Source organism: Aspergillus bombycis (assembly GCF_001792695.1).
Source record: "Aspergillus bombycis strain NRRL26010 chromosome Unknown contig00047, whole genome shotgun sequence".
NCBI classification, from domain to species: Eukaryota; Fungi; Ascomycota; class Eurotiomycetes; order Eurotiales; family Aspergillaceae; genus Aspergillus; species Aspergillus bombycis.
Window position 1 is genome coordinate 88,290 of NW_019170049.1, and position 27,724 is coordinate 116,013.

Here is a 27,724-nt window from a genome sequence, read left to right on the forward strand (position 1 = left end):
TTAAGGATAATCGATAGAATATAACTAAGTTACTTTGACGCAGGTAAAAGATGACGCATTCCTAGCATCCCCTCCAATGAACTTTTGTTGGAGAGGGTATGGGCATAAGTCTCTCGCTGTGCCGTTGTTCCCTTTGGTGGCTTGTAGAGTAGCAGGAGCAAGGTCTTTCTCGACCCAGTCCATGAGTTGCGAGAGCGCACCATTCGGAACTGGCCCCGGTCCACCATAACAATGACCGACCCCGGGTGCCTCGAACAGACGGTAGAAGTCATGGGCATTTGGATCTGCCTTCAATACCTCCTCAAAGTACTTGGTCGATCCTCGCGGCGGGATAGCTTCATCGGCAAGGCCGTGCCAGGTGATTACCTTGCCGCCACTGCCTTTGAACTTGGACAGGTCAGGGCTTGTATTCGCAAGCATCGGCGCATATTGGAAAGCTGAGGCATGCAGATTTTGGAAGAACGTCGTTTCAGTCATGTTGTCCAAAGCGAATTCTGGGTCCTTGGCAACAAGATACCGGAACCAATTACCAGACAAATCAGCTCCGGAGGAATAACATGTACCGTTGGCAGCGCATGCAGTGGGGACGTAGAGAGTGGTGAGCGCTGCATCTTTGTTTACTCCGAACCAACCGTCTTTCCCGGAACCTGACCAAGCCGCCTGCACAGCGGTGGCGCCAGAAGCAGTCAACCTGTGTGCTGTTCCTTGGCAAGTATATTCCTGTCCAACAAAGCTGTGGGCCGTGACATTGCACAAGTCAGGGAAACTAATTATACCGTCCTGAACTCCATCTAGCAAATCGCAGGCCTTGACGGCTGCACTGACAAAGGCCTCGACCTCACAGGGGGATGGGTAAGTGCCGAGAATGTTCATCACTTGAGTGGGCCAAAATGCTGCTGGGATGAACGTTTCTATATTCAAAGCAGGCGCAACCGCCAAGATGCCATCGAACGCGTCAGGGAAGTTCTGAGCCATTGCAAGGCCTTGCCGTCCACCACCAGAGCATCCGGTGAAGTAAGAGTAATTGGCCGCTCTCTGGTAATAGGACTTGGTGATTTGCTTTCCAATGACGGCCATGTCGTTCGTGGCCTTGGATGCGTAGTTTTCCAAGAGGAACCAGTTGACGTTGCCTTTGCTGCTGAGAGCCCACTCAAGGTCGGTGGGAATGGCTCCCGCTCCAGTGGTGTGGCCCCCATCGGTGGATGAAGCGGCAAATCCTTGGGCAACGGCGTACGTGAGGTATGTAGAACCAAACCCTGTGCTGTATCCACCTCCACCTAGGCCCTGGAACCTGCCATTCCAACCCTCGAGCGGGAGCCACACTTGCGTAGTAACTGTGTCGTTCCAGCCTGGGTGGGTATGGAGGACCGTGACATTGCAGAAGCTGATGGTGTACCGACCACCATCATTGGTTCCGGGCCCAAGGCTCACGGTGGAAAAGTTGTGAGCTTCGTGGGCTTGAAGGTCGAGAATGGCAGCGCCTGTCAATTCGGGCTTGGGAAAATACTTAGGCGAGCATCTGGACGCAGATGCTGCTTGGAAGAGGACAGCACTCAAGCAGAGCAAATGTGTTGCAGACAAAAACATCGTGGAAATTGAGGACAGGAGATAGTTCAACCATAATCAGCCATGGGCCTGACCAGGCTTATATAGAAAAGAATCAGGAAACGCCAAGCTCTTGAATTCGACCCAGTGTCAAATCCTAGACCCGAAGTAATTCATCGTGGCTCCTGGTGTATGAGAGTTTCCGCGTATGCACGGATGTTCCACTTTTGATCGGCTTCCTTTCAATATTTTTCACCTTAAGAGTAGACTCAAAAATAACAATCCGAACCCCAACTCCTGACCCGTAATCTGCGTGGGGTGCCTATGCTAAACGAAAGCCTATTGCAAGTATGAATCCAGCCCAGAGAGTGAAGAGGCCAGAAACATGTTTGCAGCACTTTCCCATGTCCAGGTCGTCACTATTGGACCCACTTTTCTATACGCGTATTCGGGTGCAGACTTACCCGGCCACAGTTGACTGGAGAGATTGATCATAGTCGATTCTTGGGTATGCGTTTAGATTGATGATTCAGCCTTAAATATAGCCCCATTAGTCTCATAGATACGAGAAAGACAAGTGCGGATGTAGAGGACACCAAGACTAATGTCGTTCAAGGCATCCGTATTATTCATGAAAATACTGCCCAAATGGCTTATAAAAGGGTTGCGTTTATTTCTGATCATGTGCAGCTGAGCTACGGTGATACATTCCTGAGTATTACAGAGAAGTCGGAGAGAGTTTGCTAGAACATAACTGGAATTCAAATTGTAAGTGAGTGCTCAATAAATAAAAAAAAAAAAAAATAAGCGGCAAGGCTCGGCAAGAAATCGAAAGAAAATGGCTGATGCTGGCGGCATATACAGAGAGTACTCCTTTGGTCATGTATAGGAGCACATGTGCTTATGCAATATGCTGCTTAGAAGGTGACAGTATAAGAAGAAGTGGTGAAGACAGCGTTTTCTCCAGTGAAGGGTTCAGTGCCAGCACCAATGCTCAGGTAGTACTGGGAGGCAGGGAAGTTCTGCTTTTCAGTGAGGTAGGTGAAGAACTCAGCCAGATTACCGGAGTAGTCCTGGATCTCCGTGGGAGCAACGAAGCTGAAAACAGTGGTCGCAGCGTTGGTTCCCTTGTAGAGCTTCCAGCTTTTACCGCCAACGGTGGGGTTATCAACCGGGGAGCCGGTGGCAGAGATGGGACCGGCACCACCAAGGGCGGCAGTCCAGATCATGATTTCGTACTCAGCTTTGCCACCAGCAGTGGAGGAGGTGAAGATGTCGTAAGCCACGTCACCGACGATGTTGTCTCCCTTGTAGCTGCCAGAGGTTGTCAGCATATTGCACTTTCAAGCAATGAAGCCGTTACTAACCTCCACTTCCAGGTAGATTGGATGTTGGTCAGGTCAGAAACCTTCTTATTTTCAGGCCGGGCCTCTACGTTGGGGTAGCTTTTGACTTTGCCCTGGCCGCCGGACCAGCTCCAGGTAGAATGCCAGGCGATGCCACTAGAGTTATCCTTCTCCGAGGAGTCGAGTCCAACGCACTGGCTACCAGAGCCACTATCCTTACCCCACATATTGTTGTAGAGCTTGAAGTTGCCGACATTGATCGTATCGTACTGGCCGCAGGAATCCGCACGCTTTGCAGACTTGTGCTGATGGGATGGGGTCCATGCAGCAGAGGCAGCAGCAGCAAAAAGAGCCAGAACAGCAGGAGAAGTCTTCATGATGTTGGGCTTGGGAAGATGGATTGAAAGATGTCAAAAATCGATAGTAGTCGTGCTGAATTGGATGAATTGATTGTTCTTTGATGGTCTGAAGCAACCTGAGGTTGTCCCGTTCTTATACCCGAGAGCCATGGTAGACGTTACTGCTTTTCTACGATGTCGTTATGATCATCGACCCCTTTCCCATCGTCATCTTCATATGGTGTCTTAGTCTGAAACCTGGTTAGGGTAAATAGGATGAAGTTCACCAGGTTCCGAGCATACTCCGAGTATTGTATACAAGCTGCCAACCATTGACCAAGTTGCTTTATTCCTATTGCACGGATAAAATGAAGGGGGGACTGGAAGTCGATCATAGCTGTGTTGGGCGTCTCGTAAAGGATAATCGTCGGCCACAATCGGCGGGATGACAACCTTAGAGTAGACGATCGATTGGGATATCAACATTCTACAAGGCTTTGACATCAACTCCGCCTACCAAATACCTCACGCACCAAGTCCGCTGTTTTACAAAATGGCATTGGTATACATAAAGTCATGATAGTAATTACGGGCACGACGCTCTCACGTAGAACTGTTTGGTTATATGCATCGCACACCCATGGTGCCGTACAAGCTTTCGGGTGTGATTAAGATCCTTATGCCACTCCACTACAGTACGTAAGGGATTCAGCCTATTCATCCCGCTTTCCCATTAGCCTAATCCTACTAAAACTCCTAGTGGTCCGTCGGATGGTCAGTTCGCGGGAGTGAGGGTCTCAGGGTCTTTGGGTGTTAGGGTTAATATACTCTACGGTTTCAGTCCACCAAAATCGGTAGCCAGTCTTGTCGATCCACAAACCGTCGAAACCTAATCATAGTGGCTTCTTACACACGGGACGTTGTTGCCGGCTCGGTACACTCGGCACAGATTTTATCGGGCGACTGAGCCATACTGAATCTCGATTCATATGGTTTTGCGGATGGATGCCAATCAGTTAATGTCTGCCGAGGTAAACTAAAATGGCAGACTAACTCAAGCTAACGGACAATATAACCTAGATTTTACCCACTCTACCAATATCAACACACTATTATACTGGCCAATTATATCCATTTAGTAGATCCCGCTATAGTAATCAATTACATACTCTCAATGCATTCTAGAGTTCTGGATTACCGACTAATCTAGTTCTATATATTAACTGCTTTTAAAAGTATCTTTAGAAAAAAATATCAGTAACTCGATATTGAGAGACACTAGTACTAGAGTATTAAGGGTATCAGTACTAGGCGGTTGGGGCCACGAGCACTAGATAATTGGAGATACCAGTACTAGATAGTTACAGACACTTGTACTAGATCTTTAAGACACTCTCTAGATTTAAACTTTTAGTGCTGTATATATTCTAGAGATAAATAAAATCGTGAGTCCCCTAGAGACTCTAGACTAGAGCTCTAGTTCCGGGGGTAGTAGCGAGATGCGGGGGCAGTAAGACACTATCTTCACGACATAGAGAGGTCGCCTCGCTGGCATTTATATTGCTATTTACCATCCCTCTATTACACCATCTTGGAAAAACAGTGCTCAGGTCCACACCTCAATGCTGTCCTTAAAATCCGGTCAATGATCTCTCCCAGCCTATGGAGTCTTCATACTTCCTCTCCTTGTTCCCTGTGCTGTATAATAGCGTCTGGGCCAGGGAATACTAGGGTTGTATGGCCATCTGCAAAGCGCACCTATAAATCCACGGTTAAGGAAAGATTCGATCCTCTTGCATTCTTACCGAGATATTAAATACTATATATTGGGCACTCACCACGTAAGGAGGGGCCCCGCCAGGACCTCTGACTTCTATAATCTCGGCGCTCTGCTCAGCCTGACCGACCACTGCTCCTTTGGTTAGCTGTGTATATGTGCCATGTTATAACTACACCATCATCATCTCTCACGTACTCCGACCGCGGATAATAATGGTATCCCCCACTTCGGCATTCATGGTGCGGAAGGAATCGAGCGGGAATGGGATTTATCCGCAGGGATAGAGATAGAGAAGGATGGGAAGGATACTGCACGGTTCAAGGGCTGGAGGTGAATCTCTTTATCAAGTGTACCGTGGTGAAACGAATTGAAAAGGGAACGATTTGGAGAAGGCAGAGTCCAACTTTTAAGTTCTTTCCCTAGCAGATGCGTTAGTAGTGATCTTCCGCCGGTCGATGTTACTGTAGCATAGCAGATGATCTAGTGATTGAGGTCATGACGTGTTCTCTGCAGGAGGAGGAGGCGGTGGTGTTCGAGCCTCAACTCTCCATCCTTGATTGATACTCATGACACGTACATTGTTACTTAAAGGAATTTCAGGGCTATCATATTGGAAGCTGCGTTCGGCAGCGGGGATGATTCGAGGGGTGGGGAACTACTACAGGAATCCGGTGGAAATACCACTCGGCAATCGAACCAGACGGGGTTTGAGTACGGCGGACTAAATCGAAGCTCCGGACAATGTAAGATGTTACCAACTATAACAATGCCAACACACAATTTTCGTGACCAATTGGATCTATTGACAGAGATCCACTATCCTGTTCAACCAATTATCTTCGTTATTTATAAGATAAAGCCCTAGACTAGTACTAAGTAGTATCGATTGGCCCAATTCTGAGATATTACACCGCTTTTTCTACCACTTTAAACCACTGCCAGTTCCATATCTTGAGAGACTATCAGTACTCTATGTTTAGAAGTTATTAGATCTTTGGATCCCCTGGGGCCCTAGTATAATACCATATAGTAGTATCCCGGGCGTAGTAGTAACATTTAGAGATGGTACAAGATTATGCTTGGGAGCGGGTGATAAATAGATTTAGAAGTGCGTGGTAGTCGTGGCTTTATGTAAAACGCGGTTTCGTTCGGCTCATGTTTTACATTGTCTGGAACTTCGATTTAGTCCGCCGTATTTGAGAGAAACCCCAAATCCAGAATAGCTGCATGACAACACACCCCTCAAGGAAAGAATGTGCCAGATCGATCAGCAGTCCGACCGAAATCCCCCGCCAGCATAAATTACAAGGCAGTAATAAATTACCAGCTATATCACATCATACACCGTTCCTAGTATTAGGGTTGGAGAACAAATGGAGAGTGGATGTTGGGGAAGTGGATTTCCTGTAGTATAGATACAGCATCTGCATTGAGAGGTACCTTCACCAACCACGAGTCAAATGACGCGCCAAATGCTTATGTATATAATTGAGGCCTATCAATTACGAAAAGACAGGGTTGAAGTCATTTGATGTCAGGAATATATCAGGATTATAATGTCACACGTCTCTCCAGTGGCCAGCACTGAACAACGTCCTAGAAAAGAAACCCATTCTGATGTCTGCAATATCACTCATCCATCTGCCATTGGTAATCCAGCGCCTCCAGTCTTCCCTTCCGATTCCTAGCTGCAAACCACTCTTTCTCGAACTCATTGCTGCGGTCCACTCCATCCCACCGATGCCCCGGTCTGATTCCGTATCGATTCGGCTGGAAAGCTCCCTTGTATAAAGGCTTCCCGGTTGCACTCTTCCCAGGGCCCTTGTTGGTCAAGAATTGTGCAGCCGGGTCATTCCACCGCTGTCGGGCCCGTAACTCGTCATTCATATCCTCGTCATCGACCGTGCGGGCCACAGGCATCGCCCGCGCTTCCTGAAGCTGCTCTCGACGTTTCTCTCGTTCTTGCCGCTGGACATCGCCCATCAGCGCCTCCTTCGCCCGTTCCTCCTTCTCAAGCTTCTCCTGCTCCGCCTTACGCGCCTCCGCCCGCTTCATAGCCACATTAATAATTCGTCCGGACGCATCACGATAAATCGTCTCCTGCGCTTGTTCGCCTGACGGACCATCCTTGTACAGGGCCGCCTCGACCTTCTTCCGCCGTTCCTGCGCAGCAACCATCGCAGCCGTCTGTGCCGCAGTCTGTAGACCCGCCCTCGCACCAGACTCCATCTTCATCCCCCCGTCATCTTCATCCTCCTCTTCAACCACAGCAGGCGCATCGTCATCCTCCCCTTCATTCCTCCGCGCCGCATTCTCAGCCGCAGCCGACGCGATAATCGCATCCGCAGCGTCCTGCTCGTTCCCAGCCCCGCCTAGAGTCTTCCAATTCGACTTTTTCGTGCGACGGAACTCCGCACTCCGGCCGGATGCCACGACGGACGGGCCATCCTCGTCATCGTTCATAAAGTTCGCCGCGGCGCTCTTGAGATCGGGTGGGTCGTCATCGGCAATGATCAGGCCTTGGGCGGCGGTATCAACTTCCTTAGTCTTCTTGCGCTTCTTTTTGGGTCGCTCTGTGGCCGGGTCGGCGGTCAGATAGTTCTTCGCGAGGTAATCCGCTAGTGAGGAGGAGGGCATTTTGTGACGGTGATCGTGTTTTGGTGTATGGGAAGCTTGGTTAAAAGCTGGTCTGGTGTCTGTTATCTGATAATCGGAGGATTGTTTCGCCGGTATGTAGTTTGGGTTGTTTAAAGGGAAGGCGGTCAACCTTGAAATTTCCTGCATCGGGCCTGAGCTGGTAATTTATAGCCCTTCTATCTCCATTAGCTATCGGTACTTTGGGCTTGACATTGGACACGGTAGGTTTGGTGTGGTAAGGAGCACGACCAGCTAGCTTGAAATCCAATTGGGTTCCCGGTCATTGCGACGCATTGATCATACGAAAGATTCAACATCTGAGGAACTATCTCGGAAAAGGTTCAAAATCCCTGCCAGATCAATGACTGTGACCGCCTACATACCGGGCCATGGTTGACAGTGGATAATTTTAATGAGATAAAAGTTTTCATTTATGTACAGAGATATTTATTATAAACATGTATGAATTATACCTGTATGTGATGGTTAATTTACCAGAGCAAAGATCCTAGCATTACAAAGAACTGCCGTCGGACTCTTCAGGAATTGTCGCAAACTTGTTTAGTACCTGCTTCAAGATAGGCCGTCGGATGGGTTTACTATATGTGTCAGCACCTTCATGGGAGGTTGCCGGGTATGCACTCACCTGATGAACATGTCCATCCCGGAGTCCATGCAGTCTTTGATATTGCTGTCCTCCGAGAAGGCGCTCAGCGCGACAATAGGCGCAGAGTATCCCATCTCGCGGATGAGTCGCGTGCTCTGGAGTCCATCGAGGATGGGCATCTGCAGGTGTCAGTTGTTGTATGAGAAAAGAGGCAGAATGAGCTGTACCTGAATATCCATGAAGATGAGGTCGAATACTTTGCCCTCCTCCATGTTAGCCTTGACGGTGTCATATGCCTCTTGCCCATCCTTGACTACCGTCACATCGTAGACTGCCTCGAGGGCAAGCATCCTAGCAGGGTTAGCAGCTGAAAGGGCACAATTATGGACAGGCGGGACGTACCGAAGGGCCACTTCCTGGTTGATCTTATTATCCTCAGCCATTAGCACGCGAATCTTCTTTGAACTAGTATCTGAGGCATTCTGGTTGGACTCTGGACCCTTGGACGGAGAGGAAGAGGGAGAGGGAACAGTAGGAGCGAAGAATGGCTGGCTTAACCCAACCAGCCGCGGTTGGACATCGGGCTTGGTGCTGAGTGTTTCTTTACTGCCCACAGAGCTGTGGTTCGACGGGGTCTGAGTGATGTTGGAAAACTCTTCCAATGAAAGCGACATGACGCTCGGGGTTCTTGAGCCAACAACGCTGGAACTACGCGTGCTAGCTGCCGCCTCCTTCACAAACTTCAACGGTATCTTCAGGGTAAACAGCGCCCCGTGCCCTTCTTCACTATCCAACAGAATTATGCCACTCATAAGTCGAGATAATTGAGCACAGATACTCAAACCAAGGCCTGTTCCTCCGTATTTCCGGTTCAATCCTAGGTCTCCCTGCATGAAGGGGTCAAAGACCCGTCTTTGCATGTTGGCTGGGATGCCTGGTCCGTTATCCTCGACCTCAAAGTGGAATATGAGTGTCCGCAAGTCGGATGGTACAGGAGCCTGTGTATCCACCTGGCTGTCTAGGAGATCGGCACCGTTCACCGGCATTGTGCTCGACGGCGAGGGAGTACAGGAACGTACTTGTGAGCACGGTTTAGAATCTTGCACCAGTGTCACGGAGCTATCGGGATTCAGGACTTCCTCCACACACCGGATGCGAACCTCGACCTTGCCATTCTCCGGGGTAAACTTGAGACTATTCCCAACCAGGTTGATCAGCACCTGCAGGATCCGATGTTGGTCGCCCCAGAGCACCATGTCCTTAAGTCTACCGGTCTGCGGTGGACCAACAGCCGGGTGTGCCAGTTCAACTCCTCGTTCCTGGCACATGGTACCCCGAGACTGACTATCTCCAGGACCAACGTAGTTGACACTGAAATCGATATGCTTCTCATGTACCTGGTTTTGAAATATGATCGACAGCTGGGAACGGATGTCCGAGAGTCTAAATTCCTTTTCCTCGAGGTGAATAGCCTGCTCGATCTGATTCCTGCTGAAAGTCAACAAGTCATTCAGCAGGTGCAGGAGGAGGTCGCCCGATTTGTAGACAACTTGAAGTGACTTCTTAATCCGATGCAGATCTTCCTCCCCCATACATACTGCGCACATGCCCAAAATGCCATTGAGCGGCGTCTTGAGCTCATGTGAAATGTTCGCGATGAACAGGGTCTTGCTCTCGTTGGCTGCTTCTGCCGCCAATTTGGCCTTCTGGAGTTCCTTTGTCCGCTCCACCACACGCTCTTCCAGTCGATTGTATTGGATTGTCAGCTCGTCCGACATCTCATTGAAGGTGCTGGTGAGCTCCGTGAGCTCATCCGTCACACAGGATCTCCGCTCTTTCACCCTCGAAGGAATCCGGAAGGAGGACCGGGGGTCCCGTCGATCGCCGAAGCTGTGAGAGCTGTTGAATCGCTCCAATGGCCGTCGGAGGCGTTTCACCCAAGACGCAGGCGTACCCTTTTCATCCATATGTTCCTCAATGGTCTGTACCGTATCTCCATGCCCCTCAGCCTCGTGCTCCATGTAGCCTGGAGACGGTGTTGGCGGCACCTCTGGCTCGATCGATTTCCGAGCGGCCTCGCGCATCCTGCGAATAGGAGCAACAGCCCAGTGCGCCAGCAGAGGCACCACCAAGATAATGAACCCCGCTGTCCCGAATACACAAGCGAGGATGATCTTGCGCAGCCGCACCACCGCCGCGAAGGCTTCAGAATGCGTTTCCTCCACCAACAGAATCCATTCAACGAGTGACGTTTTGGGCCGAACCGCGCCCACTGCGACGTTGTACCCTTGTTCATTTTTGGCAGAGAGTTTGCTGACGGATTTATTCTCGTTTTCATCGGATTCGACCATTAATTTCAGTGCCATGGGGTACTTGGAAAGCTCGAAGGAGGTCCCGGCGGAGACGCCACGGTGACGGCTGTCTTGGGACGGCAGCGGGGTGGGCTCGAAGATGTAGTGAACCTGTGCGTCGGCGAGGGCTGGCCGATCAGGGGACGAGGTGGCTGTTGCAGGCTCCGCGGCAAAGCGGTTCTCAGGTCTCGAGGGCCCCAGAAGAAGGACTTGCCCGGTGTTGCCCAGCCCGTCGCGAGAGCTGACGACACTTTGCACGTTGGCCGCACTGGCAACAACCCTATAGCCCGTTAGCATGGATGCCTTGCCTGTCATTGCCCGTCGCCCGACAATTGACCACCTACGTCATGAAACCCAGGATATCCGTATCCGATGTATTATTGACGATGGGCAGTGTCAGGGAAACGAGAGAAAAGGAGCTGTTGATTGCCATGGGACCCAACAGTAGCGTCGAGGTTAATCCTAGGGTGTAATCGGGAAAGGCGTTCACCGTGGTGGAAATCTCGCTGTTCGAGGATTGGGTATATGTCAAGTTCGGATAAAGGATTGAGGGGTATCCAAGTCCTTCGTCTCCCAGCATTACCGAGCTGCCATTGGGGTAGGTGTAGGGAAGCGTGATCTCCGGGATGGAATCACTGGTGACGCTCAACAATCGGTTGCGATCGCCTTGTCCGTTCTTCGAGTAGAGGATCGCCTGGTATGTGCTTAGGTATCCCCGGCTTCCGAGGGCCGATTGTACGTCGGTGATGGAAGTCGCCCAGTTGGCGTCCGACGTATTCCCGGCATAGTAACGTCGTAGAGCGGATTGTACCAGGAGCCGCGTAGAGATGGTTTTGCAGGTCACTTCGAGGAGCTCGAGGCTCGAGGCGATCTGGCTCGCCTTGATGGTTGCGACGAGTTCAAGCCCTTGCGATCTGTTCGGAGGTTAATGGTCGTGAGCGCACGTGCGAGACTTGATACCTACTCGACATCGACTACAAAGCTGTATGTGGTGGTCCACTATTGCGTGCCGTCAGTTTGTCGATTTTCCCTTGCCCGCTTGTGTAGTACCAACTTACTGTCGCAACGGCGAGGATGATAATACCCACCAGGGCCGTCAGGAGGACCAGCAGCCCTAGCTGCACGGCAATGGGGATGCGCATCCGGGCACGGCAATGCCAGCGATCGTTAGTCCATAGAGGGATTTCGTGCCCTGTGTAGTCCTGTTATGGGGATCGATACTCTGGAGAAGAGAGGGCCACCGGGCTAGCAGGAGTGCGATGCATGTCTATTTGATTTATCGACCGTCCGCGGCCAGGAAGAGCCCAGAATATTCTGCACTAACCACGTTGGAAGTGCAAGGTAACTGCCATCCCGATCAATTCCTTGGAATCAGCCCGAGCAAGGGTCTGACTTAGGCTGCGTTGATTTGCTGAGGGCCCGCCACATAGAGGAGCTAATGAGGGTCTAGACTAGGCCAGGTCCCGCGCATGACACGCATGATTGGCATGAAGCCGGTGGGGATCCTCGGATACTCCGTTGGCACGCAGTAGAAATGGTCAACCGAGCCCAAAAACAAAAACAGGTTTTTATTTCTCTTACGAGGTACAACTTGGGGGATTTATCCAATAATGGCCGGAACTGATTTTTCCGATTTGGTATTCAAGTCGGTTTTTTCTTTTTATTTATTTTTCTATTTTTTTTTTTTTTGGGATCGCGCTCCGGAAACTCAACGTTCCTGTTCCATTAGCCCTACGCCGATGATGTTGGCTCAATGTTTTCTCGTAGAATTCCCAGATTACTGGAGAAATTAGTTTTCGTGTTCGTTTTATAAGTTGTAGACGGATCGGGCCTCCAATGCGAGGACCCACAAGAATAGCTAGCAGCAATGCTTGACAGATGGTTGGCAACCCCAGAGTAACGACGAATTGTGCCCACACGGGATAACCTTGATATATATAACTGTTGTACAATTGATAGTGCCGTCCAGATGACCTCCTTCTATTGGCAAGATCTATGGGCTAATGGGATTTCTAGATTCTGTCATGCCATACCCCGGTCTATTCCCATAAGCAACCCTTGGGCATGCTTAATGTGTAAAAATACAACCTCAAGTCCTTCTCATTATTGCTGTCATGCACGATTTCACCTATTGATGTAAAACTCCTGGACTAGCACGACGTCTAGTACAGAACGAACGGAGAGTAATAACCCAGTACCATTTCCAAGAAAAAAGCGACAAAATATCTACTTCTGATTAGATATAAAGCTTACGGAAGAAGTACTCCGTAAGCTGACAACATATGCAGACAGGTGGGTAACCCACTCGTAGTACTTGGTTCTAGGCTATCCACGGCCTTCACGGGCTTGGCTACCTAAACTGTATATGATATAAGCTCGATGTAATGGTAGGCAAAACCTAGATTGTCCTGTCATTCTCTTCTGCCGCGCCGGCCTGCACGGAAGTAATGTACCCATGCGCCACGGCAAGTAAGGGGCTACTGGTTGGAGCTCAGCTTCACTTACGTTTGGTGGCGGTGAGGACAAATGATACTTGGCCGGACAGCGATGCTCTACATGAAAGCTATCCCTGTGGAGCCATGCCTCTCTTTCTGTGATATCCGGTCGAGCACTGTACCACGCGTAAAGTTATTCTTGTTACACAAAGAGAGTCCATGCGGGGGAGTTCGACAGTAATCTCGATTTCCTCGGAGGTGAGACAACCCCCCTAAGATTGAGCATATAAGACATGATATACGGGGCTCCCCGAAGGATGACACCTTCGCTTCGTGTTTGCGAGTATCTTGGGGGGCCATTCTAGCACACGTATCGACGTCATAATATGTGAGCCGAACTGTCTCTCTACTATTATCTCCGTATTTGTGCTTCGGACGTTGGATAGAGATTTTTGAAAGATGTGGTTAATATGCTGCAATAACCAACTCAGCCGCAGTGTCAAGCAGCCGAACCAGCAAAATATTTTAGGCATTGGGCAATTCACTGTCGTCCATCGACTCAACAACAGCATTGTTCGAAAGATCCCCTCAGATAAGTCAGACATCTACAGCACCCGCGCGGTCGAGATCGAAGCTCAAGTCTATCGGCACCTCGGAAGACACAAACGCATCGCGCGATGTCTACACTGCAGCGATAATTATATTGATACTCAATATGAGGCAAATGGCGACCTAGAGTCATATTTGAGGGACCATTGTGCGAGTGATCGCTTCAGACATCGGATGGTTCGACAGGCCATTGAAGCAGTCATCTTCATTCATGGGAAAGGGGTTATTCACTCCGACCTTTCCGCTCGACAATTCCTTGTTGATAAACGACGCAACGCTAGGCTATGCGACTTTGGTGGATCGTCATTGCATGGTCTGGATGCCATTATCATGGAGAACGCGACACATTTTCTGCCGAGGGATGAAGATGCGCCGAACACGGTGCAAAGTGATATATTTGCCCTCGGTTCCACTATTTACGAGATATTGGTCGGTCACAAACCTTACGAGGGATTGGAAGACGAAAAGATCCAACAATTATATTCGAACAAAACGTTTCCTTCACTAGACGAGATAAGAGTTGTGCCATGGAGGACCGTGATTCTGAAATGCTGGATGAGCGAGTACAAAGTCACTTCAGATATTCTGAAAGATATCCCAGTCCCTCCTCTGATCTTCTCCTGGCGCAGCTCTTGCACTGGATGGACGATATGAAGAGCTCGACTGTCATTTTTGAGAAAGCTTTCCAGCTATGATGGTATCAGTGAAGGCTGCGAGCATCTAGCCAAGGGTTATATAAAACGCGGCAGATTTAGGGGTTCCCTGGCAATGCAATTGAGTTTAGAGCGGTTTGGACCAGATTGGCGAGGTATTTCATACCTGTGTTTAGGACATTTCCCTTTTACTCTGTTAGACCCACTGTGCCGCACTTCATATTTAGGACAGGCATTCCTGGGACCTGCGGCTGGCTTTTCAGGGCAATCCGGACCCGGGATCAGCTCGGCCTTGTTACATTCTGAGTTTCTGCAGCCCTGGCTATGTATCGTGATAGCTTGATAATCCACACACATCTCTTCGTTTAGTATGAAAGTCAGAATATAACTTTCGGAGGGTTTCAACAAGATTCGATCGCACCTGCAACTAGGCTGAGTCTTGACTTGCCGACACGGTGCTCGAAGGCTGTCTTTAATTATCTCAGGTACTATGCCAGAGCTCCTGCGCTCGGACACGGCACCGTTACACACACTAAACTCATTATACCCATAGAGGAGACGTTATCCAGGGGTCTAGATCACCCACCCCTAGGATCGTCTTGCGGTCTGATTCTTGGTAGGACCCGACCCCCCTGTACAACTGGGATTAACGGTGAAGTGGTGTCCATTTAAGTTCCCTGTGGTCCCATTCGCCAACCTCCTGATGGCGCCATAAGAAAGAGAGCCAGTAGCGCAACGGCCTCCCGTCCCTATAGTTGAGAACAAAGGGTATATGCATTAGACGTTGAACTACCATTGACCGCCTCTCTTCTACACTCCCATTGGTAGTGTACTTATTTAAGTTGCCGGGGTAAATATGGATTCATCCTTTAAAGGGAGTGCTTTGGCACATAAACCGTCGCGTGACAAGGCTAGCCCTCGTGGACTGGGTATCTCCCTCCCTACACTTATTATGCCGTGTCTCGAGTCATATTTACATACCATTGGTTTGATCCATCATCAGCCCTACGGCGAATCCCTGTTTTTGCCTACAGTGCGGTTTATGATCGTCCGAGCGAGGCGCAGTAACGCCGGAAATCTCACATTGCAAACAGCCAATGTTACCCTTTGCCAAGTGCCAAATCCATGACCACTGTCACCCGATACTTCGGACTAAGTTTAGATATTCGTAGGAAAGCACTTGGCATATCCATTACCCTGTGAGTTTTATGCATGGATACAGTGTCCAAGAAACAAAGTCATGCATGGCACTCTATTCATCCATACATCCACTCAGCTTTATCCATTGACACATCTAAGTTCTGTATAAGCTTCCATCCCCACTCAACGTAGCTTAGCCACAACCCTCACCCCCTTCGACCCATCCTTCGGCATCGCAACATGATAATCGTGCTCAAAAGAAACATCCCTCTCATCCGTCTCCCATAGCTCTAGATCAAACATCCGCACAAGCGCAGCAGTAACAAGATACAGCTCTGCCCTCGCAAGCTCAATGCCCAAACACTTCCTTCCGCCTCTTGAAAAAGCTAATTGGAACTTCCTACGCTCGCGACCCTCATCCCCCAGCCAGCGCTCAGGATTAAACATATACGGATCCGGGAAGACCGATTCAGCAGTATGCGCGCTCAACGTCGTAATGCTGACGGGTGTGCCAGGAGGGAGGATATAGGACCTGCGCGTGGGCCCTGGTGTGGTCACATACGCGGATGGAGTATAGGTGATGGGCTTGTGCTGGATACGGGCGGCGCGAGCGGTGACGCCGAAGGAGAGTCGGTTGCCTTCTTCGATGATGGCGGAGAGGTACGGGAGCTGCTCTAGTTGCGTCCAGGTCGAGGGTGTCGGCAGGGTGTCTAGTTCTTTGCGAAGTGTGGCGAGGAGAGAGGGGCTGGCGAGAAGATGGTAGAAGATAATATTGAGAGTTTGGGCGGGGGACTCTGTTCCTGCGAGGGTCAGTAATGCGCCTTCTTGTTCGAGGCGCAGGAGGGCTTTTTCGGATGCGGGGAGGTTGGGGTTGTCGAGGACAGATTCGTAGACGGATTCTTTGCCTCCTGGATTGAGCGGTTTTTTCTCGCTCGAAGTGCCGGATGCCTTTGCCGTTATGATTGTGGTCAATTCCGCGCGGACTCTCTGGGATTGTTGTTAGTGGTGTACATTGTCTGTGGTGGACGGTGGAGGACTTACATCGAAGAGTTCGAGCATGTCAATGAGCCCAGGAGGCATGATAGGCCTGGTTAGGCGTTGTGGTAGTGCTTCGAGGATATCGGGGATCCATGGGAAGTGCTTGTTCATGTTGATTCCCTTGAGCAATTCATGACTGTTGTGGCGGAGTCTGGCTGCCTCCTGCTCATCTGCGAGTACGTCGGTTTGGTGGGCAAACAAAAAGTTGGCGACAACACTACACTTCGCAATGAGTACTCGTGACTAGGGTGTTTAGTTGATCGAGATTCATACTCGTTGGAAAAGCCATAAAACGCGTCCGACAGATTGATTGCAGTTCCCGTCGCCACGTGTTTGGCGATCAAATCGCACAACTGGTTCACCTTGGCGGTGATTACGTCTTCGAGCGAGAGGACGTTGCGCTTACTGAAGAAGGGAGTGAGCGCTTCCCGACGGATCTTATGAAGATGGTAATCGGCGGTGGTCCCGATGCCCCCGGGAACACGTAAGGTGCGTAGCTGGTAGTCATACTTGTCGAGGCGGGTCATGGACGGGGCGTAGATCGTGTCGAGGTAACCGACGTCGTTGATGTGAACCTCATCCGGGGTTACGCGGATGATGGGACCTGAGATCGCATCCAATCAGTACTGCGGTAGTTCAAACCGGGAAGAAGAACCATACCGTATTGCTTGTGAAGTTCTTGAATCTTAAAAACGTACTGCCCTGGCTGGACGGCGTCGTAGTAGAACTCATACCACCAGGTGAGTGCGGCCAGTCGGGGGCCTGGGATGTGGGATAAGGAATGAAAATAGAGTCGACGGATGGCTCCAACGGCGGTCCATAGCGCCAGAAGGATGCAGCTTGTCTCGACCACCTGAAGCAGAGTCATAGCGACTGTGTGGTACAAAGCAAGAAATAGCGTGGGTTTCGGATAATATTTGACTCTAAACTCTGAATGAGGGTGTCTGTAGGTAGTCAAAGAATGGTGCTTGGAGGGGAATTGTTAGAAGATAAGCGCCACGAAGCTCAATGCCAAGACAGTCACACAAAGAAGAAGCATCTACGCCTAACCTAGTAGGACCCTAGCTAGCCTATGCAATAGAATGTTACTAACGATGGGCAATCACCTCTTGTATCCCTGTGGTATCAAATTAACTAGCGGCAGATACCGGATGCAACGCTGGAAGCCCTAATGCAAGGCTGTACAGTGGCGCAAGCGGCCCGAAATGAAACCAAAATACCTACCACGACCGCAAGGGGTCCTGGCATCTATATACATCTCTAGTATATGCATAGATTGCTTGCTATCTTGCCGCTGAAAAAAAAAAAAATGAAACTGCGGATCGCCTAGGAAGGATAAATGATTGCTCTCACGAAATTCTACGACAAGAACCCCTCATAACCATCCGTAGAGGCCCACTTCGTTTTCAATACTTAAATGATCTTTTGGTCTTGCTTAGTGCGTATGTGGAAGTGCAGCGTAAACAGAAATGATAGCTGGCTGCCCCCTTTAGCTAAACGTGGCACGGATGTACGCTACACCAGTGGCAGTGATAGTCATTAGCACGGTGTTCCCTGTATTAGGAATCACCGTGGTCGCCTTGCGGTTCTACACGCGGATCAAAGTTGGATCACTGTCTATGCTATGGATTGACGATTGGTTGACGATCCCGGCATTGGTATGCATGATACTTCTCACTGACACCTCCTCGGCTGTGTCGCTGAAGCTTGACTAGATATTCGAATTAGTTCTGGCAACTCTACTGATATGGGGAGGCGTGACGAAATCCTTAGGGGATGTCCTCCCTCCCCCAACTGTCCCCGGCCCCAATGGTTACCTCTTCTCCACATCGCCACGCCAGATCAGACTCCAACAGGTATATCTATTCATGCTCTGGTCGTGCCTTTTGGCTGTCACTATCGGCGTTAATGACCCCCTTAGATACAATATTTCGCTGACATCGCCGCCATCCTCGCCTTTGGGTTCATCAAGCTTAGCATTCTCTTCTTCTACCGAAAGCTTTTCTGTGGTGCCCGAATGAGTAGAACAGTATTCGGTATCGTGACCTGGATGGTTATCGTTCTCATCCTGGCCTGGACGACAGCATTCGGCATCGGGTCGGTCTTTCTATGTGGAATTTACCCGGCAAATGCATGGAAACCAGTGGCCGTGGTTGCCGAGAAATGCAGTGCTCAGTTACCACTCCTGGAGGGTTATGCGATCTCAGATTTCATTATGGATGTAGTGATCTGGTCTATGCCTATTCCGAAGGTGAGTCGATGAATATTCTTTGCAAGACAGGTGAACAGCGTGCTTACAATCGCAAAGATTCTAACTTTGAATATGACTATGCAGCAAAAGATGGCAATCATGGGCGTGTTTCTTGTTGGTCTTGTGTAAGAAATCTACCTATTGACACGGTGGTGTATAGAATTACTAATAAATAAACAGCGCAACTGCAGCATCCGCAACAAGAATGGTCATCTACATTAAATATGTCGTGAACGCATTCGCTCAATCTGACGGAGAGAGTAAGCCGCCCCAAGTTTTCCCTTCCTTGATCCTCTCCACAGCTAATGCGCCCTAGCCCTAATTACGTACCTGCTATTCTGGACCATGATTGAATGTGGACTTGGAATCATTGTCATCTGTCTGCCGTGCCTGCGTCCATTATATGTAACCTTTCCTGCACGCTCTATCCTGAGCAGCCTCCGAAGAATGTGGTCCATGCGCTCACTGAAGAAACGATGGCTGCAACTCTCTGGCGATATAGCACTCGATGATCTTGGTTCCTTGGGTAACTCAGCATGTCCAAATTCTAACTTCCAGCGTCACAGATCCGACGGCACGAGTAATACTTATGCTGTGGAAGTACGCGGTTCAGTGAAATCATATGGAGGGCCAAAATCGGGGATTCGGGTTGAGCACGAGCTTGAGCAGTACTAAGTCCTCGCCATCAATTCATTATTAGGGACTTTGTAGCCACACAGTTCAACGTCTATGTCTAAGACAAATGCATTGCTACTTTTTGTATTGTCGTATCTGGCAGAGTAGCTTAGCTAATACGCATCTCTTGGCTACTCACAATAAGGCATAATGGGACAAATAAAACGTAAGTCATATATACGGAGGATGGGGTCAAGAGGGCTAGATGGGCAGCAGTTTAGCACGTCATCTATCAGCTTCCCATCAGGGGATATCATTTGGTGAAAAGCCACCAGGATACGGCGAATCGGAAAGTACGAAAATAGGGTGGGTTTGTTCCGTTCGGCAGTAGTGCATGTTTTTATCCTCTCTACCTAATAGCGGCGGTACTAATTATCTCCTGCATATTTATCATACAGGCGCCACCATAAATACGTGTTAAGCCATATCCCCTGCCTTTAGCTGTATGTCTCATTTGCGTTTGCTACCCGAGTTAGGCGGGCAGAAAAAGTGCCTGACGCGGCGTGCATGAATGGGCTATGTCTAGTCTCTCTTCCACAGCGATACCCGGTTCGAGATCCACCAGTGGGCCGAAAGTAATAGTTCAACGCCCATAAGATCCATAATATGCATCGTAGCACGAAACAGGGAAATGAGAAGCATTATAGCTAACGGTTATACCCCGTCGGCTAAATTCCACGGCACTTCAATTCCAAGTGTAATACCGACACTACCATCTATGATGTCCCGTTTAGATATCGCATAAGTTGGAATGTGACTTGGGGAACGCAAACCTCACAAGAAGCCATGTTCAAACACTGTTTATCGCCGAGGTACCGGTACCTCCCACCAGAGGATGCCCCAGCGCAAGGAAACACCCAATTCCGCCGCTACGTTTCGCAAATCGTGGGACTCTGGAGAGAGATACTCATCACCGGACTCTGCATTCTATCCGGAACTCTGCTGCTCGAACGTGCACAGGACCCTTTAAACTGGCGAGGGCTTGTCAAATCTCAGGAGTATCGTAAGACAACACACCCCTGCAGCATAGAATGAAGCATACAGCTTATCCCCTAAAAGGTCTCACATCCGACGACACCCGCTGGGTACAGTTCCAATGGCATAGCGAGGTCTACAGCTCTGGTGATTTCGAGGGGGAAGAAATCGCCAATGCAGCCTGGGACAAAATTGTGCCTGCTCACGGAATCGTTGCGGTTCCGCATGAATGGGCCACACAGCATAACTTGCCCGCAAGCATGAGCCTATTCTCGGATCACTCTAAGGGTGTCTACATTATTGATGCGTATGTCTATTTGCCTACACTTGAGGTCACTGGTTCTAATGATATGGCGACAGATATCATCAAGTCCACTGCCTGACGGTCATCCGCAGAACGTTCACCCAGTTGGCCAAGGGCGAAACTCCTAAGATACCAATCGGACACTCACGGCACTGCTTCGACAGCCTCTTGCAGTACATTGTGTGCGGGAACTCGGGAGATACGCTACTCTATACATGGGGACGCAATGTTACAGGGGACCGACAACTGCGGAAATGTATTGACTGGAACAGTCGGAAGAAATGGGCGAAGGAGAACACCGCCTGCTACGCGGACAGCGACCATCCAGTGCGACTGGTAGATCATTTTGATCACTGTGAGAATGATGATGATGGGATTCAATTAATAGGTTGGTAGGTCATGGGCGCAGCAAAGAATCACATTGCGAATAGAATGATATGATGGTCCACCAGGGAATGCGCCGCAGTATTCGAGCCCAGATAGCCTGATAGAAGCTTGAATTGCATATTTTACTGATAGACCACAGGTAAATGCGCAAAGCTCCCCTCTGCTGTTGATATATCCATTCCACATCTAGAAAAACCTTTTTTGTCCACCCGTCACATTCTACCAACCCTTTGCGATTTGAGTGCCGTCTTCGATTTCATCGTTACGCTTCCAGCCTTCTGCAATTTGAGTGCCGTCGGCTATTTCATCGCTTCGTTTGCAGCGTTTGCCAACATGGGTACCCCAGACCATAGATTCAACGCGTGAGGCAACCGGTTCTGGTGGATAAATCAGTCGAGTTCATTATATTTAGCCTTTTGAGTATCCGACTCACGTGCCAAGACAGTGGTGCCGCACAAGATAAGGGTCATAGACCAGACGAGACTGCTCTTCATCGTGTTTGGTTTGGCATACAGGAGCGATAGTGAATTGGTGAGGATATGCGATTCGGAGTCTCCGGCTCTATAGGTAGTTTGAACATCTTCATGGCTATCTGAATATTTATATTCTAGCTGGAGCATTACCTGCCGACCTTTTGAGCCGCCTGGCACACGCCACTTTTCACCAACATATTGGGAAAGGACTTTATCGAGTGTTGTTGGGGTGCGGACCAAACTTAGTAGCATGAATGAACCGATTCATGGACGTAAGACTACCAGCCAGGGGCACTGCATGTCATTCCCGTTGGAGTCAGCTTGTGGAAGTTTGCTAGCAGCTCGACCCCGGATCGTACTGATGGCGGTACTAGTAGTGGACAAGGGTGCTCAGGGGCGTATGCACGGGCGACTACATCGCGTTAGTCTTTGCCAAATGATTCCAAATAATGAGTGACAGTTAACCCAACAAATAAAACGGGATTCCGGTAGGTGGGCTTGTTGTCGATCAACTTATGTTAAGGGACCGATAGCCGGCCTTGACTCATGCGAATCAGCCTCGTGTCTTGAGAAAGAGAAGGTCAAACACACAAACCAAAAATAGTAGTGGTGCTGTACTACGTAGTCGAGGCAGATGATCGACAGAGAGAAAAAGGGTTCCACAATAGCTCTACTGATAATGGCAGGGGTTATTCTGGTTGATTTGCCACCAACCCCATACCTTGCTCGTTCCTCCTCTATCGAGTTTGATTTGTGGTGTCAAAGCCTTGGAATCTCTTGATTATGGCCTGTTCACCGGACAGAATATCCCAAGATAATAGCAGCAACCACCGATTCGACCTCCACTACATGGAAGAGGAGGGAGAAAGATTGGTCACCCCGGGGAGCAGTCGAAGAGCCGGGTCGTACTGCCAGCAGATGGGGATACTATTGATTCTGCTGGTGATGTCTGTCATATGCAACATGGTGCTCTACAAGCAGAACCAGGTACTGAAACTAGCGGCACACCATCAAGGCTTTAGTCAGTAAGCAAACGGCCCTCGCAGGTGTATTGGGGCTTATGCAGAATATAGCGGGGATCTACGCGCGTGGGGAAACATGGAAGCAATTCCGCACCTACACTGAATATAGCGATGTGAATCAGACTATCTCCGACGTGGCCTGGGCAAAATTCACTACCAATGGCTTCGTGGCTATCCCGCACCACGAGGCGGCCGACTTCGGACTCCCCCTCGCGGAAGATTTTCCTGATGACCCAAGCAAGGGTGTGTACGTGTTGGAAGCGTTTCATGAAATGCACTGTGTGGTGAGTGCTACGTGGCTAGGGCTGCAGCAGAACAATACTAACGGTACGAAAGATTTATCTACGCGAGACAATCCAAGCCTTATTATCAGGGAAGTCGGTGGATGACAAAGCTGCTCACATCAACCACTGCTATGACGCTTTGCGTCAAGCTATCCAATGCAGGGCAGATGATACCCCAATCTATATCCCTTACCGGTCGAGACTAACCGGTGATGGGCAACACCGGCCGTGTCGGGATTGGAATGCTTTGGAAAACTGGGCTCAACGTCATTCCGCGTGTTGGCCGACGGGGCATTGCGCAGATCTAGAGTAATTTTGTGTATGTATGCTAATTCAGTCGAGTGAGAGGCAGGATTAGCTCTGTGGAGAGGGTTAAATCCCGCACGCTAGAGGCATGCTTATTGTTCCACCACTTGCCTAATTTCGGCCTAAAAAAATTGACCGCACATTACGATACTCATGGATAACCAATTATGATCAGGCTTCACATTTGGTTGCTGTTTCACCTCCTTATTTGTCCTGTATGCATGCATGTATTCAGAAAGTAGCACGTCAAGAAAGTCCGCCATTGGGTTACAAATGCACAGCTGATGCAAAATTAAGCGCTCGAGACTACGTGTCTCACTTCATAACTCATGATTTCAATACACGCTTATGTATCCAGGTGGGTGTGGTGGTCAGCTCCAAGAATAGTATCTGACCTAAGTGGATGATGCAGGATGCTAGATCTTGATGTTAAGGTATCTTCGAGCCAATAACGTACAACCGGAAGATGAATTGCCGCTCAATCCAATGAAATTGAAACAATGCAGGAGAGCTGTTAGAACCAGGGCTGTGTAGCGACTTAGGGATACTTTTCCATTCATAGGTTCGGGGTGAACGAGCGTACTCTTCTGAATGCCAACAACTCTCCATCCGCTTTTCTGGTTGTATTTGATACAGACAATGAATATATCCCACTACCAGCAAGTGGATGGAGTTGCCGATGGTGATGAATTTCAAGAGACGCAACAGAGCACCCATGATCGACCAGAATTACGAACATGGAATTTGCGGTGCATACTGATCGGCGTCGGTGCTGGATTGATACTGGGTGCCCTGACATCCCTGATCATATCCATGGAACCAAAGGACACATACACGAGAAAAATGGCAGCATGGTCGCCCGCACTTGACACATTTAATGATCAGCTGTCCATTCAACGATTTAACGGTGCCCTTAGGGACCCCAACAAATATCGTGGCCCTCCCAGCCAGGAGATCGACGATGCATGGGACGAGCTCATTTACCCAGAGGGAGGCCTCGTCCGCTTGTCTAAAGCCCAACTCGACAAGATTAATGCATCCGAATATGCGGCCGAGTACACAGAAGAGCTGGGCGGCGGCTATATAGCCACAATAGAGGTATTTCACCAACTGCACTGTGTAAACATGCTTCGCAAAGCAACGAATATGGACTATTACCTATCGAGGATAGACGAGTGGGAGGATGGCAAGACGTTGAGATATCACTTAGGTAGGTTTATATTCAAGCCCCAACGCAAGATGGTACTAAGCGGATTCCAGATCATTGCATTGATATGCTCCGTCAGAAAGTAAGCAACTTTACAAAAGTTCAGCTGCTTACACTTGATTTAACATTGTGTAGCTCATGTGCGACCCTGACGTCGGCATGGTAACGTATGTATGGGCCAAGGGTTGGAAGCAACCATTCCCAGACTTTAATACGTAAGTTGCAACAGATCAGCATTTGTAAACGTTTCTCTGTATTGACCTGATATAGCATCCACAAGTGCCGGGACTACTCCAAAGTACTCGAGTGGGCCCGTAGGAATTACGTGCATGGGAGAGATGTTGCCGATATTGAACGTGCTCCCGGGGCTCTCGAGAGAGATACTCGTCCTTAATATAGTGAATACGTTTGATACTGTAGCAAACTGGAATCCATGGTGAGTTGTTCACTGGCCAGATGAGCAGAAAGTACCTGGGGGGGGTTGTCCAATGGTAGTTGGAATGCCGAGAGGAAAGAAGCTCACCTCCAGGCCTTCTATGATGCCTAATTCGCAAGATATTAGTACTCGAGAGCCTGAAGCTGCTGAAGAGACCCTCCTACTGTAAATCGTCGAGGCAAGTAAACCCGTCTACAACAGAGCTTTCGGGATTAATAAAATTCCTAGATATCGTATTTATAGAGTATAAATTCAATACACCGTAATGTTCTTTCTATGTGGCTGTACAGCTCATTTTCTACCTGGTTGCTGGTGGTGAAATCGATCGCAAGTGGTGAGCTACCGCGGTAGTTCTTTAGCGAAATACTACACCACCGAGCCGACACCCCAACCGCCCTTTGAACACGGAAGACGCTTCAAACAGTACAAATTCGTATTTTTATTTGATAAAGTGGGTGACTGTATTAATTCGGGTAGCTTGTGATTCTATGGTCCTGCATATCACAGCCAGAACATTTAGACAGGGCATGCTTAGAGGCCGATTTAGCAGGGAAGGCCCCATCTGCCTGTATGGTTTCATCTGCATCTCTTTTGCGTTCTATGAGCCTCCTGTACCAATAAGCCTTGTTTTATTTGCTGCAAGCGATATGACGGGCTGGAATCAGAAGGGCTGATTGGCTCGTCTACTAAATACGTTATCCATGATCTTGAATAGGATTAATCTCCTTTAGAAACAAGATCTCCTCTTGAGGTGTATGCATTTTTCGGGAATGGTGCAAAAATCGTACGGAATAGAGAAAATCGTGCAATTCTATTGACACTAAGATAGAAACAATAAGTATGATACCGGCGTGGGAAGGATAAAAGTGAGTAGTACACAGAATGTGGAAATATCGCAAAATCAACAGCAAGCACTTACTTGACGTTCCCATCTGCACACTGCATGGAGGTATGGCTAGCAGTGTCTCCATCGACCGACCTCGCATCACCTTTCGAGCAAGGGACAGGGTTCTCTTCGGCAACCAGTACCTCTCCACGACTTGTCACCACTTCTCGGGCTTCGTGTTCATCTCCCTTTTCTTCTAGATCGATCAAACGAGGACCTCAAACGGGAGAGCCATCCACCACACCCAGCGCAGCCTATCCACATATGAAGGTACATTTAACCATAGCGGCTCCGATATCACCGGCAGGGTGGCCTAGATAGGCTCGGCATGCTGGCAAGGATCATGCTTAGCCCAAACGTCGAAAAGAAATTGGGAAACCGGCCCAATCACGCGCGGGTGAATAAGCGTTGAGTGAAAATAGGCCTGTGCCGGCATTGGTGCGGATGTAGCCAGGGAAATAGAAGGTGGGGGGGTAATTGCGATTTGACGTAATTAGCATACCGCTTATTTTTGTCCAAGGGAGCGACGGCTGCCGTAATCGTGAAGGATTAGGTCCTGGATCGGGTCGCGCTCAAGATACGGATAGCTTGTGATTATACGGGAGCAAACATCGTACACAGCAGAGCAGCATGTTCTAGATGAAGGAGACCCAAAGAGCACAGAGGGCCAGCCAGACCCCGTATACCGAAAAAGCCCCCACAGAAAGCTTAGTCCCTGACGTAAGCGCAGGAGAAGGGAATCTAGCGACTGCGCGCAGGGGAATCATATCGGACTAATGCAATTAGAGCAGGTCGTAATACTGGATGGCGTAGAGGTAGAAGAAGCCTCACAGTGGGCCATCAAAAGGGGTTTGCTGTTGGCCTGCGCCGGTTGAGGATATCTTCACCGGTCTTGGCGGCAGTGCGGTGACGCTACAAGTGAACGTAGGCGGAAGCTGATATCTTCTATGCTGGAGCGATGCGGCTTAGATTGCGTTGTTGTGCGCGTAGTATCGGAGTTGGCATTGGGGCTGAGTCGGCTCAATTCAATATAGGGATCTTCTGCTGGCCTTCCCGCAGATTGCTTCGCAATGTAGATCAACTTGTTCAAGACTCCGTATTCGATCTTGAGCTTAATACTGTACACAGTCGCTTTCAGCGTGGTCTGGTATATGTAGTAGTTCGCGCATTCTACTGCGATCAGAGCAATGTCCATCAGGATGCAGACCAGGTTCATCATGAATAACTGCAAGATGATGTTACGGTTGTCTCGGTTGGGGTTCAATTTCAGCATGCGGGTCGTTTCCCATATGTAGATACCCGAGATGATGAGTTCTTGGGCGCAGAACCCCGCCACTTGGACTCTCTCCATGATATTATACGCATGCAGGTACCTGTAGGACTGCATGTAATTGGCGGCATAGGTCAGTACGGTGGTCGGGACATGGAGGAGAAAGATGTTGGCAATGATCATGCCACAGACGAAATTCAACACCCTTGTATTTTGAACGACCAGATGTAGCCTTGAGTAAAGTACGAATGACTGCCCGGTCACCATGGTCCACCACCCAACGGTGACAAGCGTCAAGGAGACCCAGATGGCTGACGTCAGATCGAAAAATTTCATGAAAAAGCCGATCGAGTAGGGGAGGATCCCCGCGGTCGAAATCAGCAAACTCCAAAAGTAAATCCCTTTATACTGCTTGAAGATCGAGAAGATGAGCACCATTAACTCAATGGAGTTATACCAGGCGATCACCACGAAGGTGGTGATCGTAATGCGAAGGCCATCGCTGTTACCCGTGTAACTACCCGTAACCCAATTTGACGGGCTAGACGAGCTGTCGGTCGACATAATTGTGCGGGACGCAGTCAGGGAGAGGGTGTGGCAGTAGCAGTGAACTGTACAATGTCCATGGTCTGGGCGATGAGTATAGGGGTGGCCAGATCATGGGCTGCCAACACAGCACGAAAAAGAAAAGGGAAAAAGGTGCTTGTGAGTTGGAACCGGAGAAATTTTGCGGGGGGCATTTGCAGATGGCTGCCCTCTTGGGTCTAGT

At 49.4% G+C, this 27,724-nt stretch overlaps 11 protein-coding genes across 11 annotated transcripts; 4 read left to right on the forward strand and 7 right to left on the reverse strand.

Moving 5' to 3' along the window:
- Positions 1-24: 24 nt before the first annotated feature.
- ABOM_005766 (feruloyl esterase B precursor) lies at positions 25-1,587 on the reverse strand (the record flags this gene model as incomplete). Its single annotated transcript, XM_022532895.1, has 1 exon — positions 25-1,587. The coding sequence occupies one exon, from the start codon at positions 1,585-1,587 to the stop codon at positions 25-27; it is 1,563 nt and encodes a 520-aa protein (XP_022388744.1).
- Positions 1,588-2,462: 875 nt separating this feature from the next.
- On the reverse strand, positions 2,463-3,268 carry ABOM_005767 (putative endoglucanase-1 precursor; the record flags this gene model as incomplete). The annotated part of the gene is made up of 2 exons (XM_022532896.1): positions 2,463-2,859; positions 2,913-3,268. 2 exons carry the CDS (start codon positions 3,266-3,268, stop codon positions 2,463-2,465), a joined length of 753 nt encoding a protein of 250 aa, XP_022388743.1.
- A 1,638-nt stretch (positions 3,269-4,906) lies between these two features.
- ABOM_005768 (uncharacterized protein) lies at positions 4,907-5,243 on the reverse strand (the record flags this gene model as incomplete). The annotated part of the gene is made up of 3 exons (XM_022532897.1): positions 4,907-4,987; positions 5,035-5,154; positions 5,205-5,243. Coding segments are annotated over 3 exons (240 nt in total), but the record flags the coding sequence as incomplete, so codon positions are not given.
- A 1,395-nt stretch (positions 5,244-6,638) lies between these two features.
- Positions 6,639-7,646, reverse strand: cwc26 (putative cell cycle control protein (Cwf26); the record flags this gene model as incomplete). The annotated part of the gene is made up of 1 exon (XM_022532898.1): positions 6,639-7,646. The coding sequence occupies one exon, from the start codon at positions 7,644-7,646 to the stop codon at positions 6,639-6,641; it is 1,008 nt and encodes a 335-aa protein (XP_022388771.1).
- A 514-nt stretch (positions 7,647-8,160) lies between these two features.
- On the reverse strand, positions 8,161-11,746 carry tcsB (putative sensor histidine kinase/response regulator TcsB/Sln1; the record flags this gene model as incomplete). The annotated part of the gene is made up of 7 exons (XM_022532899.1): positions 8,161-8,245; positions 8,293-8,432; positions 8,481-8,604; positions 8,656-10,884; positions 10,949-11,518; positions 11,569-11,603; positions 11,663-11,746. The coding sequence occupies 7 exons, from the start codon at positions 11,744-11,746 to the stop codon at positions 8,161-8,163; spliced, it is 3,267 nt and encodes a 1,088-aa protein (XP_022388728.1).
- A 1,752-nt stretch (positions 11,747-13,498) lies between these two features.
- On the forward strand, positions 13,499-14,302 carry ABOM_005771 (uncharacterized protein; the record flags this gene model as incomplete). The annotated part of the gene is made up of 1 exon (XM_022532900.1): positions 13,499-14,302. One exon carries the CDS (start codon positions 13,499-13,501, stop codon positions 14,300-14,302), a length of 804 nt encoding a protein of 267 aa, XP_022388729.1.
- Positions 14,303-15,624: 1,322 nt separating this feature from the next.
- On the reverse strand, positions 15,625-17,347 carry ABOM_005772 (cytochrome P450; the record flags this gene model as incomplete). The annotated part of the gene is made up of 4 exons (XM_022532901.1): positions 15,625-16,428; positions 16,483-16,696; positions 16,753-17,083; positions 17,140-17,347. The coding sequence occupies 4 exons, from the start codon at positions 17,345-17,347 to the stop codon at positions 15,625-15,627; spliced, it is 1,557 nt and encodes a 518-aa protein (XP_022388727.1).
- Positions 17,348-17,987: 640 nt separating this feature from the next.
- Positions 17,988-19,405, forward strand: ABOM_005773 (uncharacterized protein; the record flags this gene model as incomplete). The annotated part of the gene is made up of 6 exons (XM_022532902.1): positions 17,988-18,137; positions 18,195-18,335; positions 18,401-18,730; positions 18,788-18,855; positions 18,911-18,990; positions 19,047-19,405. 6 exons carry the CDS (start codon positions 17,988-17,990, stop codon positions 19,403-19,405), a joined length of 1,128 nt encoding a protein of 375 aa, XP_022388706.1.
- A 786-nt stretch (positions 19,406-20,191) lies between these two features.
- ABOM_005774 (uncharacterized protein) lies at positions 20,192-21,080 on the forward strand (the record flags this gene model as incomplete). The annotated part of the gene is made up of 3 exons (XM_022532903.1): positions 20,192-20,408; positions 20,465-20,687; positions 20,741-21,080. The coding sequence occupies 3 exons, from the start codon at positions 20,192-20,194 to the stop codon at positions 21,078-21,080; spliced, it is 780 nt and encodes a 259-aa protein (XP_022388732.1).
- A 1,382-nt stretch (positions 21,081-22,462) lies between these two features.
- ABOM_005775 (uncharacterized protein) lies at positions 22,463-24,757 on the forward strand (the record flags this gene model as incomplete). The annotated part of the gene is made up of 8 exons (XM_022532904.1): positions 22,463-22,486; positions 22,545-22,850; positions 22,903-23,159; positions 23,569-23,590; positions 23,793-24,366; positions 24,417-24,445; positions 24,499-24,578; positions 24,634-24,757. The coding sequence occupies 8 exons, from the start codon at positions 22,463-22,465 to the stop codon at positions 24,755-24,757; spliced, it is 1,416 nt and encodes a 471-aa protein (XP_022388707.1).
- Positions 24,758-26,568: 1,811 nt separating this feature from the next.
- On the reverse strand, positions 26,569-27,519 carry ABOM_005776 (uncharacterized protein; the record flags this gene model as incomplete). Its single annotated transcript, XM_022532905.1, has 1 exon — positions 26,569-27,519. The coding sequence occupies one exon, from the start codon at positions 27,517-27,519 to the stop codon at positions 26,569-26,571; it is 951 nt and encodes a 316-aa protein (XP_022388730.1).
- Positions 27,520-27,724: the final 205 nt, after the last annotated feature.